We start from the raw sequence: 20060 nt of genomic DNA, 5'->3' as shown, positions 1-20060 counted from the left end.
TCACATGAGCTGTATCTTCTTTATGTCTTTTGCAGTGTGTGACCGATTCAGTCTCTGGGCCAGTTAGAGGAAAGGACAAAAGAAAATGAAGCCCAAACAGATAATCCCAGCTACCGTGTTCTTCCTGTTTCACTAACCTGCCAGTACAAATCCAGGGTGCCTTGCTAGGTTTTGCCTACTGTAGCTTCTTTCCTTCATCTGCTAAGAAAAAGTCAGTCAGTCCATGAGGAGTGTTGATTTTTTACTTCTTACAGTAGCTTTTAAGAATTAACCATAAAAATATTTAATATAGAAAAATATACAGCAGAGAGTAATTAGATTGATGTGACACAACTGCAGTCTCCCTTCCAGGCCTGCTGGCGAATTATTATAATTTTTAATGAGAGCCAAAATATCTTACATTTTATATAGCATCTTTCATCCTAAAGTGCTGCCCAAACCACACACAGAATACCCCACTTCAGAGATATTACTTACTTACATGTCCCGCATATCCCCGTAAGGGTTCTTCACTGGTCCAGTTGGATTCCCTGTTTTATTCCAGTTAGCTGTATTCACCTAGCTGTATTCAAAACTGAGGTCCAAATGCTGCTTGTTACAGTGTAATCACTTTGGATGACTGAATAGTTAGGATACTAGTCAACTTCCATCTATTTACCCATCATGCTCATAAAGACATGACAGTTCATATGCATGAGAGAATGGGTGTAACAGCTATATATCCTGTTAGCACAGCATCTTGCACATGCAGGAAGAAAAAAGCCCTGCTGCTACTATCAGTTTGTATGGATCTCAGCCCTCTCCTTAGGTTACACACATATGCGTGGAACTTCCTGTCATTCCATGTACATATCTAGTGGAGGAACAAGACTTCCATACTGCCACGTGGAGCAAGATACTAGAGCAGTTATAGTGGCACAGTAACGGGGGAGGGTTCAAACTTACATCCATGACTTTTTTTTGAAGATTGACTTTATTTGTGTTGAGACTAAGATAAAAGGGTTATTTTTTAAATGTGGATCCAGGAAATCAGTATTTCTAAACTGGGTTACCCAAGAGTGAGATTTTTGCTCAAAATCTACTCACTCCAGTAATACTCCTTATCGCAGTCCACTCCAGCAAACTCTCATTGAAACCAAGGATCTCAGGATTCAGCCACTACCCTTAGAGCACTAAAGTTTACATTTTAAAAGTTGCACTACAACCCATTACATACTTATAATGTGTAAATAATAACCGTAAATACCAGTACTATTTGTAATACTGGAAGTGGCCAAGTACAAGGGAGGATGGAAGATGATATGACAAACAATGTGACGCTCTCCTGAAAAAGAACCTAATGCGCTTAAACTATTAAGAATATTAAAAAGGAGTGCACTTAGACAATATCTCCATATTGCAGTAGCACTTATGATAAGCAAGGGGATTTTTTTAACTCATTTTTCAAAACAAACAAGGTATGTGCTTCCAAGAAGGTTTTCTTTTATCATGCAAGGTCCCAGGAGATCACCACAGTGCTTTGCACCATTAGAATCAATGACAGTTTTGTCACTGACCTCAGTGGGAACAGGACAGAGCTGTGAATGAGTAACAATAAAGATCAATGTAGTCAGACTCTTTCCTCACTACTTTAATGGTGTTTTTTTTTGTTTTCAATACAAAACAGAACCATGTGGAAAGTCCATCATCCATATTCAATATCCACCTACGCTGGATATGAATTTCATATACTTCTAGATCCCTTGTTGCCAAGTGTAGTATAAATTATTTGGATTTAGATATAGAAGCGATACACAATCACAAATATTCACACAGCCTCATGGCAGGAACTATTCAATATTACAGGAACGTATGTATTACCATAACACACTAAAGCTGTGATCCTGCACTGCAAAGTCAAACCCCTGCACCTACAGGGCATCCCATTGACTTCAGACCCAGTGGGACACAAGCATCAACCCATATGGAACAAGTTGTAGGATTAGGACCTTATACACTAACTAAAACCAACATGACAACTCATGCACGATTACCTTGGTTTTGCTTTAAACCAAAAGGCATACAGATTTTATTCAAGTCAATTTTATTTATTTGCAGTGGAAAAGCAAAACAAACAAGACTTGCATTTACCTGTTGCTCCATTTGGACTAATGATATTTTTTTAACTTGGAAACAAAGTTAATTTGTATTTTAAAAGCCAGTTAGAGGGATCCAGCTATAGGAGAGATTATACAAAGAGTTTGTCAGAGACTGGTAAGCCACTCTGCACAGAAAGAAATGGGAGGTGGAAAGAAAAATAAGTCAGATATTACTTAGGGAATTCCATGGAATCCTAGTAATTTCAAAAGTTGGAAAGAATTTGCTACATAGAATATGGGAGGCTAGCTTCTGATCCTCAATGCGTTTCGCAGAGACACAAGTGTGCATTCAGAATCACACAACGTAGGGTTTATATATCACTTTACATGTTCAGAGTGCTGAACATGCAACCAACCAGCAGATCCTAACAACCTCCATGAGACAGATAGCATTTATCCCCATTTTATAGCCCAGGAAGCTGGGGTAGTGAAGTTACTTGCCTAAGGCCATACAGCCAATCAGTAGCAGAGATGGGATTTAACCTCAGGACTTCATAGCTCCTGACCCTTTGCTCTTTTCTCCGGACCACCCCATCTCCCAACAGCAGTGTTAATATAAACTCATATTCTGGCTGGCCTGCCAGTGGGCACCCAACCCCCACACGGTAATTTACACAGATTACTTGTACTTTATGCCTGGAGCACAATTGATCCCAATCACGGAGGGCTGACAAGGTCCAGAGGAATATTCACTAAAAACACATGAACCACAGCTCCTCACCCTCCTCACTCTCCATGGCCTCAGGACTGGGGGATGTGGGAGCAGATGGGTCTTGCTCTTCCCCAAATACGTATAAGCAGCAGCTACATGAAGGCCGACCACAACAAACAACTAAATCCCTTGTTCAGACGTCAGAAAGTGATCTCCTGCTGCTGAGATACAGAAAAGAACTGGCGAGCTCAGCCACAGCAGCTCCTTCTGTATGGAGCAGACGTCACAATGCTGTGTTTGTTTCCTATGTCCAGCTGCTAGGAGGTCACAATATGCGTTGGCTGGACTGACTTCTTAGTACGTGAGAGATGAGGATTCTCAGCAAAAAGGACTATCCCTCTACAGGGTGGCTCATTATTTAGTGAAAGCCAGAGGCTTCATTCTAAATGACATATATACGAGAACGCTGATCCTGCCACATAAACATTCTAACTCTATTTCCAGTGTTTAGCATCATAAACATTTTTTTCAATTGGCTCAGCCACAACAGCAAGTTGCGCTGACATTTAGAGACCAAGGACTGGGACCCTATCATTAGGCTTGTAGAGTTTGGGCATATAACAAATGTCTGAAGGCACTCTATTAGCTACCCCAGGGCTGTTGCAAGATTTTTAAGAGCACCTGGCAGGACCAGGCAGAGTAGAAGTGACCAAGACTGCTGACAGGGGCAACACATAACCCATATTCCTAGCCTTGTTACAGACCTCTATCATGAGATACAAAAAAATCATTAGCCATGACAGTTCTCATGAGCCAACAAAAACTCAAAACAGCATAACCAGTGACTCATTCAAATCGATTGCCTTTATATGTTCAGAACATTCAATACTTTCTACTTTTAATAGCACTGCAAAAAGCGCAGTCTGTCAGTCAGTCAATAATCTGGTCTCCTGAAACTCAGAAAGCAGAGGGCTTTCCAGAAGTAATAGGACCCAAATTCTACACTGTGGAATCTTTTTCCTAACCTATGAAGTTAAATCCCAATTCCTAGTATGATTACTTAAACTGCTCGCAAAACACAGTCTCTTAAGGGATATAGAAGCCACATATACTGGCAAGACTCTATTGTCAGTGATTCTTCTGCAAAGGTTGACAGATCTATCAATGCATACATTAAAAACGCTGATAAAAACCACATCTCATTTCCCAAACTAAACAGCTCCCTCTGGTGTCAAAACAGATATGGTATCACTAAGTAGAAGGAAAGCATCCCTTATAAATGATACAAGTTCACATAATTTGTTGCAGAATTTACATGCCTCCAGTCTACAAACCCTGAGCAAAAACAAAAGTAGTGATTTTAAAAACAGAGAATCAATTAAGCTATTTTTTGTTTTTTAAGAAAACAAATCGAAAGAAATAATCTTTAAATTGTAATACAGCATTTTAAAAATGAAACCCAAAAAGCATGTCACAGTTGCTGAACTTGTTTTTAGAAGCTTTCTCTGCTTGCCAGTGTAACACGGAGACACTCTAATACACTGTTAATTCTGATAGTGTAGTTCAGTTTGCATATGTGTCAAGATATTCATTAAACTACCCACGGAAGGCTTTGGTCAGACATCTATATCAGTAGAAACAGTTGTAATATGTTTGTAATATGAGTGTGAAGATCTTATTGACAAGTATTATTTTCTTCCTGAGGCTGTCTATATCTTTCTACTCAATCAGTCTACTTAAGACCGATATAAAAAAATATATACCGCATAGCACATTGTTGCTGTGTGTGTATTATATTCTTTTCCTACTCATCTTTATTTTGCTATGACTGTTCCAATATATTTGTGATATTTTAACATATTTGAGCAAAAAGTAATTTAAAAAACTAGTTTATCTTCAGCGCATATGGTATTTAGTACATGAAAAATCTGGAATTTTACTCACTGACAGACTTATTCCAGACCAAGTATGGAAAGGAACTTCTCTCTTATCCTTGCTAAATACGATTCTGTTCCTGTAGCCCTTAATTCATGTAAGCAAAGGTTGCAGGACTGGGCCCTACAGTTGTAAAAAAATGAAAAAGGCTGAAGACAGACTCTCGTAAGCATATCGTCCTTATTAATTGAGCTAGTATATTCAGTTTTCAGCTATAGTTTAATTACTTAACAGACTTGGTTTAAGTTTATGCCATTGTTCCTTTAGCTTCAATTTTACACTGTCTGAAGCAAAGATATAATTGATTGATTCATAAGAGAGATCCCACATCTGGGACTGCGTCAGATTAAATGTTTTAGCAACCAGCTGGTACTCCTGAGACAGATCTGTTGCAAAGACACCTTTATCGTCAGTCTGGAGGGGGATAAAAAAAATGAACAATCATTCAGTGTGTCTAGTTTTGAAAAATAGGAAATCAACTTACAACCAGTTTCCCCCTACTGTATTTCACAGTTTACTGTAGCTAGTACTTCTTAAATCTGTTAGTAATTACTTTGAACTCCATTTGCTCTATTTTTCTCAATATCAATATATCTCATCCAAAAATAGCATATATTAAACAAAGAAGGTTAAGTGACAGAACAGTGTATTCATAAACATATATGATGTCTATAAAAACAGCCAGTGTCTTTGTGCTTTATTCTATGGCTCCTCCTACACTTGGAGCACCATCTCCAAACTAGTCCATAGGGCTGCTTCTCAAGACCCACTTCTACCATGATGCCTACAGAGAAGTGATAATAGCTAGACAGCGAGTCTATGGGGGTTGCTGGCACTTATTTATATTTTTAAAAATTCTGATGCTTCAGAACCATCAAGTTATGCACATGTGTAACCTATGTCAGTGTGTGACCATACAACTGTTACCCTTGTTCTCTTTTCCCGTTCCCTCTCTCTGCCCCCATCCCCCATTTACCAGCTGCATCTTGTTTTAAATTAATTATTATATCTTCAGGACAGGATCTGTGTCATCCTGTACAACAGTGCCTAGTGCAGTGGGGCCCTGACTTTGATCACAGACCTTGGTTACTACCATAATATAAATGGTAAATAACAACAATTAGGTAAGGGTGCCAACAGACATGCTCAAATTAGGATCATTTAAGGACTAACTTGGTACCTCCTCCCCAATCCAGGGCTCTCGTGTAGATTCATGAATCCTGAAGAGAAGAGAAATCCCTAATTTTACCTTACTTAACTTGGCTATTGTGATGTTTACTAACATGGATGTTTTTATATATGCTGGCAATGGGAGCTGAGGTGTTTGGTGATCTCATGAGATCAGGACTAATTACCTACATGAGGGTCCCATATTTTCCTCTGAATTCAACAGAAACATATTAGGAATTACAAGGAAATAATTACAAGAAATTACAATTAAAAACGCAAATGTAGGGACTAAAGTGTTCATATGAAATGTTCCCTGGTTCATACCAAGACCTATGTAGACCCCAAATTTCATGTAAATCAGACTTTTAAACTACAGTACTGTGATTTGCTTCTTCAATAAAAATTAGAAGTTGAATAACAAGAATTTTCCTAGATTTTTACTATGTATTTCTCCATAAATAGGACATCGGATTTCTTATAAGTGATGTCAGAGAAATTCCCTGTCAAGTTGGCTCTTATATAAGTAGTAACAGGTATGTTCCTCTAACTTGGCTCACTTTCCATGTTCTGTACGGTCAGCATCTAAATGTACTCGGTAAAATCAAAATGGCTTACACAAAGCACAACAGGGTGGCCCATGTTGTACCAGTATCCAAAATGGTGTTGGTCCCAGGAAGGTACAGTCTGACTTTTGAAGTTTGATGTCATGCAAAGTTCTAAGTGATAAAAGGAAACTCTGAATTAAAAGAAAAAGTAAGGATATGTACAGAACCAAAAATATGATCTTTGGGTAGATTAAATGAACACATTTCAATCCATAGTTGAACAATTCGATATTACTTGTTTTATTTTTATTTTTTTAAATGTATGGTGATTCTCAATACTTACAATATTTTGTATATGCCACTTAAGAACATACTCAAACATGGGATCAAAATGTTCATGTGTCTGCACATGAAAATATCTGGATTTACACAGTCAAATAGGTGATTAGGTGCATAGTTCACTACATTGTGTGTTCAATTCAGGGTGCTTGTAGAACTGGTGCACATGCATTGCCCAACGGATCAAATACGTTATGTTTTCGTTTTCTACCTTCATCTGAGGCATCAATTACTGGTCACTGCCAGAGGCAAGATATTAGACTGGACAGATCAATGCTCTAGTATCACAATTCTCATGTCCCTATGTATTTTAAGCAGATATAAGACTTTGAACAGTCTAGATGGTGCTACTAAATCCTTTCACACAGTTTTAAAAGAAATTTCACTGCACAAGTTATTACTAAGGTGTAGTTTATTGATCTTAACCAGATGGCAACAGGTATAAACACACAGGAATTTTGTACTATTTTAATGTTCCAGATTTCTGTGCTTCCTGTTGTCCTTTTCACACTATTTGTTGATTCTACACCAAGGACTGGCATCAAACTGTCAAGAGGCACCAATATGGAGAGTGGTATATGAAAGCATGTGTGTGTATATTGAAATATATGTTTATTAAATATACAAACGTTTAATTAATGGTACTCGGTAAAAATGTTTTAAAATACTCTATGACCAATTTTCTTTTAAATGAAAAGCAGAAGCACTGGTAGCATACCACATTTATTTGTTATTTTCTCACAGTATCTATATATTTCCACATCGCAAATATCTTTCCATATTTATTTCTGGGAGACACAAATCTACTAAAACTTACTGAATCATTTGCCAGATATAGTGTGTTAAAGCCTGAGGACTACTAAGCAATTTTCTTATCTTCTTGCTTACCTATAGGTATACGATTCTGTCTAACAAGCTGCACAAGGTCCTCTGAACCTGTTGTTGTAGAGTTGAGAAATGTACCATGTCCAATTCTGTCTGGAGGCAGGCCAAGGAGAATTCTGGTCTCCTCTTCTTTATTTGGGATCTAAAACAGAATACACACATGCCCCCACACAGAGTCTGCAACAGCACCATAACGCAGCTGAATAACCAAAGTCCTATGTCAGCCCCTGATCAGATCTGGGTTCTAATTTTTTATGTATTAGCATATTTTACCAACAAAGCAACTTAGAAATAAGTGTGTGTGTGTGTGTGTGTGTGTGTGTGTGTGTGTGTGTGTGTGTGTGTGTGTGTGTGTGTGTGTGTGTGTGTGTGTGTGTGTGTGTGTGTGTGTGAGAGAGAGAGAGAGAGAGAGAGAGAGAGAGAGAGAGAGAGAGAGAGAGAGAGAGAGAGAGAGAGAGAGAGAGAGAGAGAGAGAGAGAGAGTGTGTGTGTGTGTGTGTGTGTGTGTGTGTGTTAGGTATTATGCTTTGGAGAAAGAAGAGGTGTTGGAAAGTGGGTCCTCATTTTGGAACTGGAAGATAGAAGAACACTACTTGTAAAGTGGATAAAAGGACAGATTATATTAGTTATCTCCACTGCTGAAATACCTTTTATTGGAGGATCTCAATCAGCTTTACAAACCTTAAAGAAATAAGCCTCACAACCGCTTGTGAAGGAAGGTTACAATGATCTCCAGTGTACAAATGCAGAACAGAGAAGTTGCATAATAAGACAGGGGCAGAAAAAAAGAAGATGAGGCACTTGGAAGTACATTTGCAGACCATTGTGCAAGAGTTCCATGCAAAAAACTCATTGATAATATCAGCCTTAATTTCCTAGAGGCAATATTTCTTTCAGAAATTAGAAGGTTTTCATTATTCATCAAGCCTGCTAAATCAAACTTTAGGTGGGCCTTCAATACTCCAAATTCTCATACTCCAAATTCTCCTTGTCTCACATACACAAACAGAGCTAAAAACAGTCAACAGAACTACTCATATGAGTAAAACAGGTGCATAACAAGATTTACTATATGATATTCCAGATATACTTCAGGTGGGGGGCAATGGATCAGTCAATATATGTGTAAATTTCAAATTCATACTTACAATAAATTGCACCCAACAGTTTCTGCAATAATCCTTAACAAGCAAGGCTTACTCATGCTCTTGAATCAGAGTTTTCAACATGATACTGAGGTCCTATTTAATTTAATATATTTATAATTTAATAAATCATGTAAGGACCTTCCAGGTTTAAAGGCAGAGTATGTTATGACACTGCAATTCCTTCTGTGGTTCTCAAGATTTATCGTGTTGTATCGTTTATAGTATTGATCTATCCAAAATTAAAACAAAATTAAAAACTGACAATAGCACCATTTAAACGTTTCTTGTGACGTCCATAAATCACAGGAGTGGGGCCTGCATGGTTCTCTGGTGGATTGTAAAGTCCCTAGAAAGGTAGGAGAGACTTAGTCAAGATTACTTGACTAAGTAATTACAAGATTACTTGACTAAATTGGTTATGGGGTTGGGTTTTGGTTCTTTGGAGGGTTTTTTCCCCTTCAAAAAGAGAGAGAGAGTGAGTGTGTGTGTGTTTACATTACATTTCTCCTTCCCAGCCTCCTCTCTTCAAAATGCCACAAACCAGCATTACCTAGGCCTGAAAAACTGAAAAATCCACAGATGTTACTTTTAGCTACAGTACATTTTTATTTAAAGGAGGCTGCAGAAAAAAGTTGGCACAAACATTAAGAATTTACCTCTGAAAGATGCAGTGCCAGTTTAAGACCTGCTTTTTTCGCTTCTAAAAGGGGTTCAAAAAAATCTTTGCCATGTCCTGCCTAGAAGAAAAATCCAAACAAAAATGCATGATTAATCAGGAAGTATTTTTTATTAAACCTTTCCAATTATACAATCATTATGAAGTCTATGAATATTAATATAACTCATTCAAAAGCAGTTAATTTTAATATTTCTTTTGCTATCACATATCTTCAAATACAGTGGGTCAATTTTTTTCACCTCAATTTGAGAATTATATTCTTCAACCACTTTTCTTTTCTTTATAACAGAACCACATTAGGTGCTTGATTTTATGTCTACACGGCCCTGCAGTTCAGACTATGGGAGTGTGAACTGCAGTACACACTGGCATGTTACACTGTAACCCACGATGTGAATGCTGGCAGTGCAAACAAAGACACCTACTGCAATTCACATCCCCATAGACCAAACTGTGGGGCCATGTAAACCAGCCTTTAGTTTTCATTTGTGTGAATTCTCACTGTTACTCAATATGCACCAACCCCAATCAATCTGATACAATCAGAGCAATTTAGTAGTGGATGCTTTCCTGGGGTCAGAAATTGCTTTTAAGTTCCTTTTTGATAGTTTTGTGTATCATTTTGTACATTTTCAATTTTGTGTTCAAGACAACAGGTGTTATCTTTACATCATGAATATGAGCAAGACATTTAACCAACAACCAGCATGTTTATTGATTAACTATACAGCTGAAACCATGAAACTAACTACAGAGAAAGTGCTATTAAATGCACAAGTAAACAAAGTGAGATAACAGAGAGAAATGTATTTCCCTAACCCTTTTCCGTTCAGAGAATGTTACTAGTGTGGTGGAAAAGAATCACACAGCTACATTTTAGAGTTGGATCGGGTGCAGCTTTAATTGTGACACACACACAATCAAATAACCATAGCTATGGGGAATACTATAGCCATAGGGAAAACCCAGGTGGCTATAGAGAAGCAGCATGTCTGGATGCTGGGCAAACGTACTTCGCCTGGCTACCAGATACAAAAGACTTATATAGGGGTTGCTTAGGTTCATTTACATGTTGATCGTATAGTGGATTTTGATTAACAGTTTATACTTGACAGGAAAGACAATCATAATGCACAATGGGGTACGCCAGATGTTTTCAAAGGAAAGACCAAAGAGTCACTTGATTATACAACGTGGTTATCAGGTACCCTGGCTATCACCCGAAGATGGGTGGCTACACAATACATGTTAAAATGCTAATTTGTATGGAGTAAGTTCCTATGGGGCTGGGTAGACAGGGGGGGACGTACCGATACTTATCGGAACAGGAGATGTCTGTTCACAGACTTCAAAAGGGCTAGAGTTCACAAAAGGAGTTTGCATTTAAATTGTGGTCCTGAGACATCCTGTGGGATTTTAGCATTTTCATCTCAGTCTCAGTTTGGGGCATCCTTGATTTAACCTGAGGGCTTCCATCACAGTTCAGGCTACCCAGTTTCAGGCCAGGCATTCTGTAATCAATTCTATGATTAATTCTTTGATTCCACACTAGTAACAACACATCCATGTGTTTATTTTAGTTGATAGTGTCCCTTTATATAAAGGGCAACTGTTAAGGACCAAAACAACTTTCTGTCCAATTCCCTCAACTCCTTCATACGTTCCGAAGTCAAGTGAAATGACTAAAAATACAAAGATAGGATTTGGCAGATAAGAGCCATCATTGCAAGTATCACCTTGCCCACTGCTGTCTGTTCTTCTGTCTTTAGATTGTGTGCCTTCTTTTATGTCTGAAAAATACCTTATACAACATTGTGGGTACTATTTAAAACAAATTAAATAAATAAAAGGAATTACATAGCCTGTCTTCAGTGTCGGCCAATATCTGACCCTTCAGATGAAGGCAGAAGCTCTCCAAAATACATCTAGACTAATTTATACCATGTTTTAGATGGGGGAAATAGTCGTTCCTAACCCTTGCAGTGAACAGTTAATGCCACAAAGGAAAATTATCCAAAGCACGAAGAGTAAAAATAAAATTTGATACTATTATATTTACAATGATAGAAGTGTCCATCTTCAAGGAAAGTAACTTACGGTGGGATCACCACTGAGGTCAAGCCCTACCACAATCCCATCAGTGGAAAGGAGGAACTCTTCAGCAAGTTTAACAGTTTGCTTGGCCATGTTAGGTCCGCCTCTTCTATCTATTGCTATTAAAAACCTAGAATAGAGATGTACATCTTACATTAAATCTGAAGAGTGATAGCAGGTGATTGACAAAGAAACAATCTATTACTAGCAAAAGCAACTCTGCACTCACAACTTAAAATAGCAACTGCTTCTATAGTCACAACCGTTACTATAAAGTTCTGCTGGCAAATGTCAGGGTAATAATTATGTGTGTGTTGAGAAGCATGCAATGATACCAGTGCTCCATGCTGTTATCACAGGGGCTGAGTGGCACATCTCTGATGCCCATATGCATACCCACTCTAATTCCAGCATTACGTTCACGGCATCTCCCTTCCAGCCACACTAGCTCCGCTACAGAGGCAAAAACAGACAATACTGATATGACACTGAAACAAAGGATTGGGCTTATACAGCTGAACACAAGGACCTGGAATTCAACCCCCACTTGGGATAAAAATATTTTTAAAAAAGTGAAAGAAAAGCAGTTTATTAGTATGTTTTGTTTCTTCCCTTTTCATATCAAAAGCAAAACAACTTTTTCCAGGCCCTGGGAAAGGAAAGATCTGGGAAGCTGCGTCTCTAGCCAAGGACCTCCAAATACTTCTTAAAACCATACATCTCAGATGAGACTCAGCAAAGAGTCCTCTGGACTGGCAACATCCTTCCAGCCACTGCTTACACTGGCATCACGGTCCTATCTGGCTACTAGCACCTGCACACCAAGTTCTGACTTTCATGTATCAACTCTTTCTCTGCAGCTATTACCAATGCTGTTTTCTGGATTAGCCAGGAAGATCTGCTGGCCCAGCAATTCAGCCCCTCCCTTCCACAAAGAGCTTAGAATCTGACCTCTACAACACCCTATATCTCAGGCACGGCAAAAGATATTAAGACCCGTCCATAAGATACTAAGGAACCTCCTAACTGGCTCGGCAAATGCTAACAACTGTGACATAGCATTAGATTGTTATGATATAATGTGTCCAAATGCTACATGTATCTTCATTCACATATTTATCTAGGTTGTTATTATTACACCTACAGTTTTAATGTTTGCAGAGTACCTTGGGATCCAAGATGAAGGGCACAATATAGCTATATATACTATCTTGCCACACACAAAAAACAAAACAAAACAAAAAAACTTTGTGGGCCAAATTTTCAAAGGCAGATGCAACAAGTAGCAAATAGAAAAACATATTTGAATTTGAGTGCAAAAAGTTAACTGTGTTAACACGTAAGTTACCCTGGGGGGGATGCAATTACCCATTCAGGGTGCACAATGTGGATTTCTGCAAGTGCACCACTGCAACCCTCTTTGAAAAGGTAGCCGTACTATCTTAGGGAGTTTACAGAAGACCCACGATAGAGGTCAAGAACTGAGGACAATTTTTCGAGACATATTTTTATCTTGTACTATTAGTTTCTTTTAAAAAATATCTTCAAAGTTCCCACAGAGTAAAGCTGGATCCCTAACTACAGGGTGTTTATCTTCTTTGGGTTTCACTCCATTTAGTTATCAAGTGTTAGACTTACAAACCATTCCCAGAGGTTTAATAAGCCTCATTTTGTCATTGGCTCACACTGTTTGAGTTTCTCTTTGATTTTTCAATTCTCAAAAACAAGTGAAACATCAGCTGCACTGGGATGGTCGGTCATTTTAAAACCATTTAAACCTTTTTTTGACTGTCCACTATATTTGTTTGTTTGCTGGTAGTTTCGTGTTTACTAATTTTTGGTTTGTGTGGTTTTTTGTTTGTTTTAAAGAGAAACAAAACTGCCCAAAGTTTGCACACGATAAAAGGCCGACAGGCCATTTAACAGTAAAAGCAGCTTCCCAGAGGATTAAAGTAAGCACGTTAGTAAAACAACAGTTGAATGTGCAGTAATTAGCCACACCACTCTCATTCTGATTACACTATTACTTCAAATCATTTTTTAAAATGACTAAAATTCCATAATATTATAACTATATCAGTGATTATTAGGTTGAGTTTTGCTAGTTGGTTTAAAATTCAAGTTTATACTATCTAACACTACTAGAAAATGGAGTGTCTGTCTAAGGCCTGATCTACATACAGTTTTTGGACCAGTATAACTATTTCAGTTAGGAGATTGATTTTTTTTTTTTTTAAACCAGAATAGTTATACCAGTACAATCCCTTGTATGGCTGTAGTTATACCTATAACGGTGCCCTACACCCATGTAGCATATTCCCCTCCTTATACCAGAATAAGCTATACTAGTATAAAGCACCTTTATATTGGTATAACTACACTGACACTGACGGGGCAGGGGGAGTGTACTGCTTTAACTATACCTGTATGGTTAAAGTGATACAACTTTTGTGGTAGACTGGCCCTTAACTGCTTTTGCTGTAAAACACTGCAGAGAATGGAGACATTAGAAATCTCTGCCAGTTTTGCTCCCTATTTAGTAAAAAGGATAATAATTATTGAAACATTTATTTTAACGTGCCCAATCATCTGTGTGCAAAACCTTAACCAATACCATGGAGTTTTGCTAGGTTTTAGGTCAAATTCACTGAATTTCATCTGGTTTCTATACAAACTCCTCCCCAGCCCTCATGATCTGTAAACCTCTCCACAAACATGGGCCAAGCACCAGGTTCATAACAAAATCCCAAATCAGAAGAGTTTCACGTTTAATTTACCTGACATCTATATCCAGATCCTCCTCTTTACACTGTTTTATTCCTTCAAGTACAGCTTCCACATATGTCCTTTTGGTCATACCTATAAAACACACACCAAAGCATATGCACACCTGACCTGAGTGGATAAGGAGATTGATTATAAAACGTTACGCTTGACCATGAAACTGAACCATGAACAGTTACCAAACTGACCATGAAAGTATTTTTCATTTTAACCTTTTCCCCCATTTTACTCTTTGATCTTATATTTTATTTGCACTTTGGGATGGATTTCATCCTGGTAGTTTCATTTTGCATCTTGATATTATTTCTGTGATTTTACATTTTATATTGTACTGGTTTTACCAACAAATGTAATTTTACTTTGAGGCCTCTCTTTGGACTTTGTCTGCTCCGAGTTTGTGGAGAAAAGAAAAATAACTTTGAACAAGAGCCTTACAGGAGGGTTTCCCGATGCAATATTTAACCATTTGTTTAAAACACATAAAAAGATTAAAAGAAATAAGAAAGAAGATGTTGCAGCTATTACAGTAAACAGAATTACAATCAGAAATCAGACTAAACTGAATAGCCTGATTTATCCCTGGATAATGGAGCTATGACAAGAAAGCATTTGGCTCAATGTGTAAATTCCCCCATAAAAATGTCTTACTAAAAGGAGCATTTTACCACATTCTCTCTTTCATTGTTCAGTTTGCTGCAGATAATTACATTTAAGACACTGAACACACACACACACACACACACGCACGGGTTGGGACAAAATCAAATTCATCCCTAGAGCAATTCCATTGGCTTCAATGAAATTACAAGCGAAATTTGTCACTATATGAAAGATTTGACAGTGATTTTCACTGATTTGTTTCTAAACGTGTCACATGTTGCATATTTACTGAAATAACTGAATTTCAAAAGTGACTCCAGCTGTTGTTTACATGTCAGTCATAATTCACTTGGTACTATCCAAAACATATTGTTTTATATTAACTTTATAATATGAAGAGTTTTATAATATAATCCAGAATACTAATTAAAAGACAGAACACTTTGTACCAGTGCCATTTTCTTCTCTAGGTGTGCTCCTTAACTCCAGATACTTGACACCATCGGCAGCAAATTCTTTAATAACGTCTTTAGTTACCTGGTTAAAAAACAGCATATACAATATTTTGAAATTAAAGATTATAATTTGTTACATTGGATGACTCAAACACAAAGACATGCAGGTCATCTTTCAATGTCAAACATGGAAATATAGTCACCTAACTTCAATTAACGTTATCGGAGTTGTCTAAATCCCAGGGTGTTCACATTTCTGTCCAGTTCCATCAGGTACCAAAGCTGCTCTGGCCAATGGAGATTTCTATGGCAATGTGCTGAAACAACATATTCCTCAAATGCCCTACCGATGACCTCTTCCTTGGCAATCCTGCCCACTTTGAGGATTGTATTGGCTACCTGCAACCTCCTACGGAGAGGGAAGGTTCATAAAATTTTGCACCACTCTCCACTCCCGACAGGCTTTCCCACCAGCAGATCTCCCTCTCTGTGCTGGACCCAGAAATGAACATAGTATATCTCTATGTAAGGAATTCTGAGTATACACTGAAACAAAGAAGTATTAGGAGACTATGTTAAATAAAAGCTCAGGTAAATATGAATGGATATCACTTTCATAAGTGATCATCAGTTCAGTCATTTGAGAGAACAGACTGACTTCCAATATTGGTAGCTCACTGCTCTGAAGAAAAAAAATGAAGATGTCAGTTAGGTAGAATCTGGCATTTCTAAATTCTCATTTTACAGAAATATTTTTGACATGCCATTGACTATAACATATTATTGAATCTCTAAGCTCAATAATTTACAGTCAGCTCAATTTGGCCTTTACACATTGGCCACAGATACAAGTGCAATAACTTTTCTTGCTAACTTTGCAAGGAGTTGTTTTTGAAAGAGAAATGCTCTGATTTTTTTAAAACAAAACCTTGTACAACTTACCATTAATATATCTTCAGTCCTATTGGTAATCTGATGAATGATATGAAACATCTGAAAACATCTACAAAAAAAAAGTTAAAAGGCTAAACATATAAAAGTCTATTAATTCAGTACTGATTAAATGTATAGCATGTACAGTGTAAAGCATTTATTAAAAACACATAGGAAAACAAAGATTAAAAGTTACTGGCTATATTCATGCCCAACAAGGAAATTTTGCGTGACTGGATTTTCTCTAAAGAGCCCATGCTCTCTGTAAATCTTTTCAATTATCTGATTAAAGGGAAAACAAATTAATAAGCAAAACAACAAGGGATACATGGTTAGTTTGCACACAAGAAGTGACTTCACAGTTTTAAGAAATGAAAAACTATCTTCCCCTGAGAACATTTCCAAAAAGTAACAATTTTCTCAACAATTTTACTTGACAATTTGATTAAATTATATAATGCGATTTTCAATTTTAACTATGTTTTCCACAGTCATACAGTGCAGGCTTATAGAGTCTACTGGTTTCAATGTATTTGTAAAATATTCTATGGACTTGGGGAAAAAATTATGGCTGTAACTTAGATACTCACTCTTCTAAAGTCCTTTTCTTCCCCTTGTCAATCATTGTCATTCCATTATGGATTTGAAGGTATGGTTTCTGGACCAAAAGTTTCTTCATAGTAACAGAACTGATGGAGCCATTCAAGTGGGCATGGAGTTCCTAAATTATAAGCAAATGAAGAGGGGTGTTGGGTATAATTTCAATTAGATTTCAGGTTTTTTTCTTTTATCTTACATTGTTATTTGATTAGAAGGTTGAAAATAAAAGATTTCTCTGCGAATCCTGTCTCTGCATTTGGCAAACAAGGACTATTTTGACTTGGGTATCTGTATGCCAATGCCCCAAATGAGATTATCGTATTTACTTCTCTTTGGGCGCATCAGCATTAGCAGTGACATCAGCAAGAATGTGGGTGGCACTCTGCAGTGTTGAAGTCTCAGGTAATTGCTGCAGTGACATACCGTGGGGTCATTATTTTGAAAATAATTTAGAAGAAGAGCACTATTCCTTATCCAATTTTATAATAGGTCAAACTTGGGCCTAAATTGGTTCATAGTTTCTTTTTAATTATACTAAAAAAGATGCATTTTTTTCTACCCAGGCAGTGTTCTTCCTTTTTTCCTACTCTTAAGAGCACATAAAAGCATAGTGAGCTCTCACTACCCTCTATAAACAGAAAACGGAATTAGCAATTGAACTGCACTCCTTGAATTTAGAACTCATTTGTTCCAGCCTCTCTTTTGAATCCAGTCATCCTTTACTCAGATCCCTGCTTCATTAAACACCAGGCTCATCTCTGTCCCTTCTCACAATCTTGCTGCACCTGTCATTTGAAATAGTCTTCTTGTATCACTCCATCTTACTTCAAAATTTATCTGCAAAGTATGTCCCACACATCTTCACACCCCTGCCTCTCCCCTTTGGGCAACTGTTTTTATTAGAGTAAAAAATGACAAAATGTTTTCACAAAAAGTTTGATGGATAAATATGATGAAATTTTGACTACCTTTGTAGAACATTTTAAAATGCACTTCTGTTAAATAATACAATGCAAAATGTATCATAATTCTAAATGTACGACCAAAATAGAGCGTCTGATTGTCAGAAGCGTTGAGCAGCCACAAGTCCAATTATTAGGAGCTCCAGCTACTTACCACTTCTGGAAATCAAGTCCAGAAACTCTAATTCTGATAAAAGGCACGGCTGTTTCACATATCATGCCAGTGAAACTCCTGGCAGAATTCACAGTTAGAATCTGCCACCCACACACGAAAAGACAAGATATGCAAGGATGCCTTGAAAACATCTTTTTGCAATGGAAGCATCAAAATGTAGAGAAAGATAGTGTAAATAATATAACAGTTTTGGATCATGCACCTGTGCCAGCTTTAATAAACAAACACTCAAACGGAGGATGTGACATTTGTTGTTACATGACTCCAGAATTGTAGTGCTGATAAGAGTTCCAGGAACATATAGCAAGTAACGATAGCGGGAATGTGCCAAACCACACCCTTAGGATGCAGCAAAAACTGTTATCAGAAACAGTGCAATACAGTACACCAAAAAATCTACAGACCTTGAAAAAGAATGGTAAGGCAAAAAATGTTACAGTGAAGTGTGTACAGAGCAATGCAGCATGTGCAGTGCAGGGACACGTGCCAGCCGCGGGGATCAGACGGACAGGACGGAACCCAAACACGGCTGCGACCTTCCGCCGGCGCGTGCTGCCGAGCCCGCAGCGCACCGAGCCGGGCGCTGCCCGACTGTCCGGGGGCCGGCGGCTCCTGCCGGCCAGCGGGGTTCACGCGCCTGGTCCCGCGCCCGCACAGCCACTGCTCGAGCCGCTCTGCGGGGAGCTCCCGGATCACGTCCAGCCGGAGAAATGCAGCCTCCGGCCCCGCGCAGCGCAGCGCTGCAGGCTGCCCACTCCAGACCCGGCCCCGCCGGGCGCGGCGCAGCGCAGCGCAGACCTGGGGCCGCCGCTCCACCTCCACCGCACAGCCCGCGCAGCTCCGCCGGCACCTGCTGCAGCTGCTAGGGAATAACCCGGCCCGGCCCGGCCCGGCCCCTCGGCACGCTCCGCTCCGCTCCGCCCCGCACGTGCGGACCCGCCGCGGCTCTCACCGCTTTCGGAAGCGCCCTGCAGAAGCGCCGCTGCCGCTCCTCGTCCGCGCCCGACGCCATGGCGGGTCTGCCGGGCCGCGGGAGGGTCACTCGGCGGCGTCACTCACCGCCCGGCCCGGCCCGGCCCAGCGCTCTAATCCCAGCCCGCCTCCTCTTCTCCACACGGGCCACGGCAGGCGGCTCCTCCCCCTGGGCGGCGCTTGGCCGTCGGCGCCACGCCGGGGATTTGCTCTGGAACCGAGGCACCAGGCAGAGCCAGGACTCGCGCGGCTGCTCTGCGGGCCCGGACGGCTCGGGGCACCCCGCCCCCTGCTCCGGCAGGACAGGGCAGCACCGCCGGCGAAGCAGGAGCGAATCTGTTCTACTTCTGGGGCACACACGCCAGCGACTGACGAACAGCGGGACAGGCCGCGGCACATTTAACCAGCCCGGTGACAAGGCAGGAGCGGGCTAGGGCCAGAAGACCTGCAGCAACAGCGGGGACCTGAGCCAAGGGTAATGCGAATGCTCCGCACGGCCTCGGGAACAAGGCAGGGCTTCCTCCGAGCTGCTGTGGGGATGAAGGTGGAATAGCTCTGCTTTGACACGGGGATCTCCTTCTCCGTAATTTCAGCTTTCATAGAAAGTAGTGACTGTTTAGTCACATAAAGCCTCCCATGTAAACCTTGTGTACCCAACTCCACAACGGAGACTCTGGACCAATGGCTCTGACAGGTGGGACCTGCCTGTTCATCTCAGAGATATTGACTCTCTCAAAAGAGATCTGCGTTAATGTTGCCATTTAAATTATTTCAGTCCTCCTGTAAGAAGAGAGGATCACACATCTGCCCCATTTACTGAGAGTGACAGCTCCTGTGAGTGCTCAAAAAGTGATGGCATTTGGAAAATACACAACTTCTTTCCCCTTAATTAAGAAGGAACCATGCCAAAAAGCCCAGCAGAGCCTAGGAGCTTATTCAAGTCCTAGCAAGCAGCAGTCAACCTCAGTGGAGCTTATAGTGAGTATCTGCACAAT

At 39.5% G+C, this 20060-nt stretch overlaps 1 protein-coding gene across 1 annotated transcript; it reads right to left on the bottom strand.

The window, feature by feature from the left end:
- Positions 1 to 2493: 2493 nt before the first annotated feature.
- Positions 2494 to 19222, bottom strand: ADAL (adenosine deaminase like). Its single transcript, XM_067534538.1, has 10 exons — positions 19046 to 19222; positions 16947 to 17077; positions 16366 to 16426; positions 15418 to 15505; positions 14362 to 14443; positions 11588 to 11714; positions 9468 to 9548; positions 7668 to 7806; positions 6511 to 6611; positions 2494 to 5139 (listed from the first exon to the last, which is right to left on the bottom strand). Exons 1-10 carry the CDS (start codon positions 19103 to 19105, stop codon positions 4945 to 4947), a joined length of 1065 nt encoding a protein of 354 aa, XP_067390639.1. The 5' UTR covers positions 19106 to 19222; the 3' UTR covers positions 2494 to 4944.
- Between the last annotated feature and the right edge of the window lie 838 nt (positions 19223 to 20060).

The sequence above is a fragment of the Emydura macquarii genome, unplaced genomic scaffold, assembly GCF_026122565.2.
Source record: "Emydura macquarii macquarii isolate MOO-44397 ecotype Brisbane River unplaced genomic scaffold, CSIRO-AGI_Emac_v2 contig_3451, whole genome shotgun sequence".
NCBI classification, from domain to species: domain Eukaryota; kingdom Metazoa; phylum Chordata; order Testudines; family Chelidae; genus Emydura; species Emydura macquarii.
Note: the sequence above shows the minus strand (reverse complement) of the source record. Positions and strands in the feature narration are given on the sequence as shown.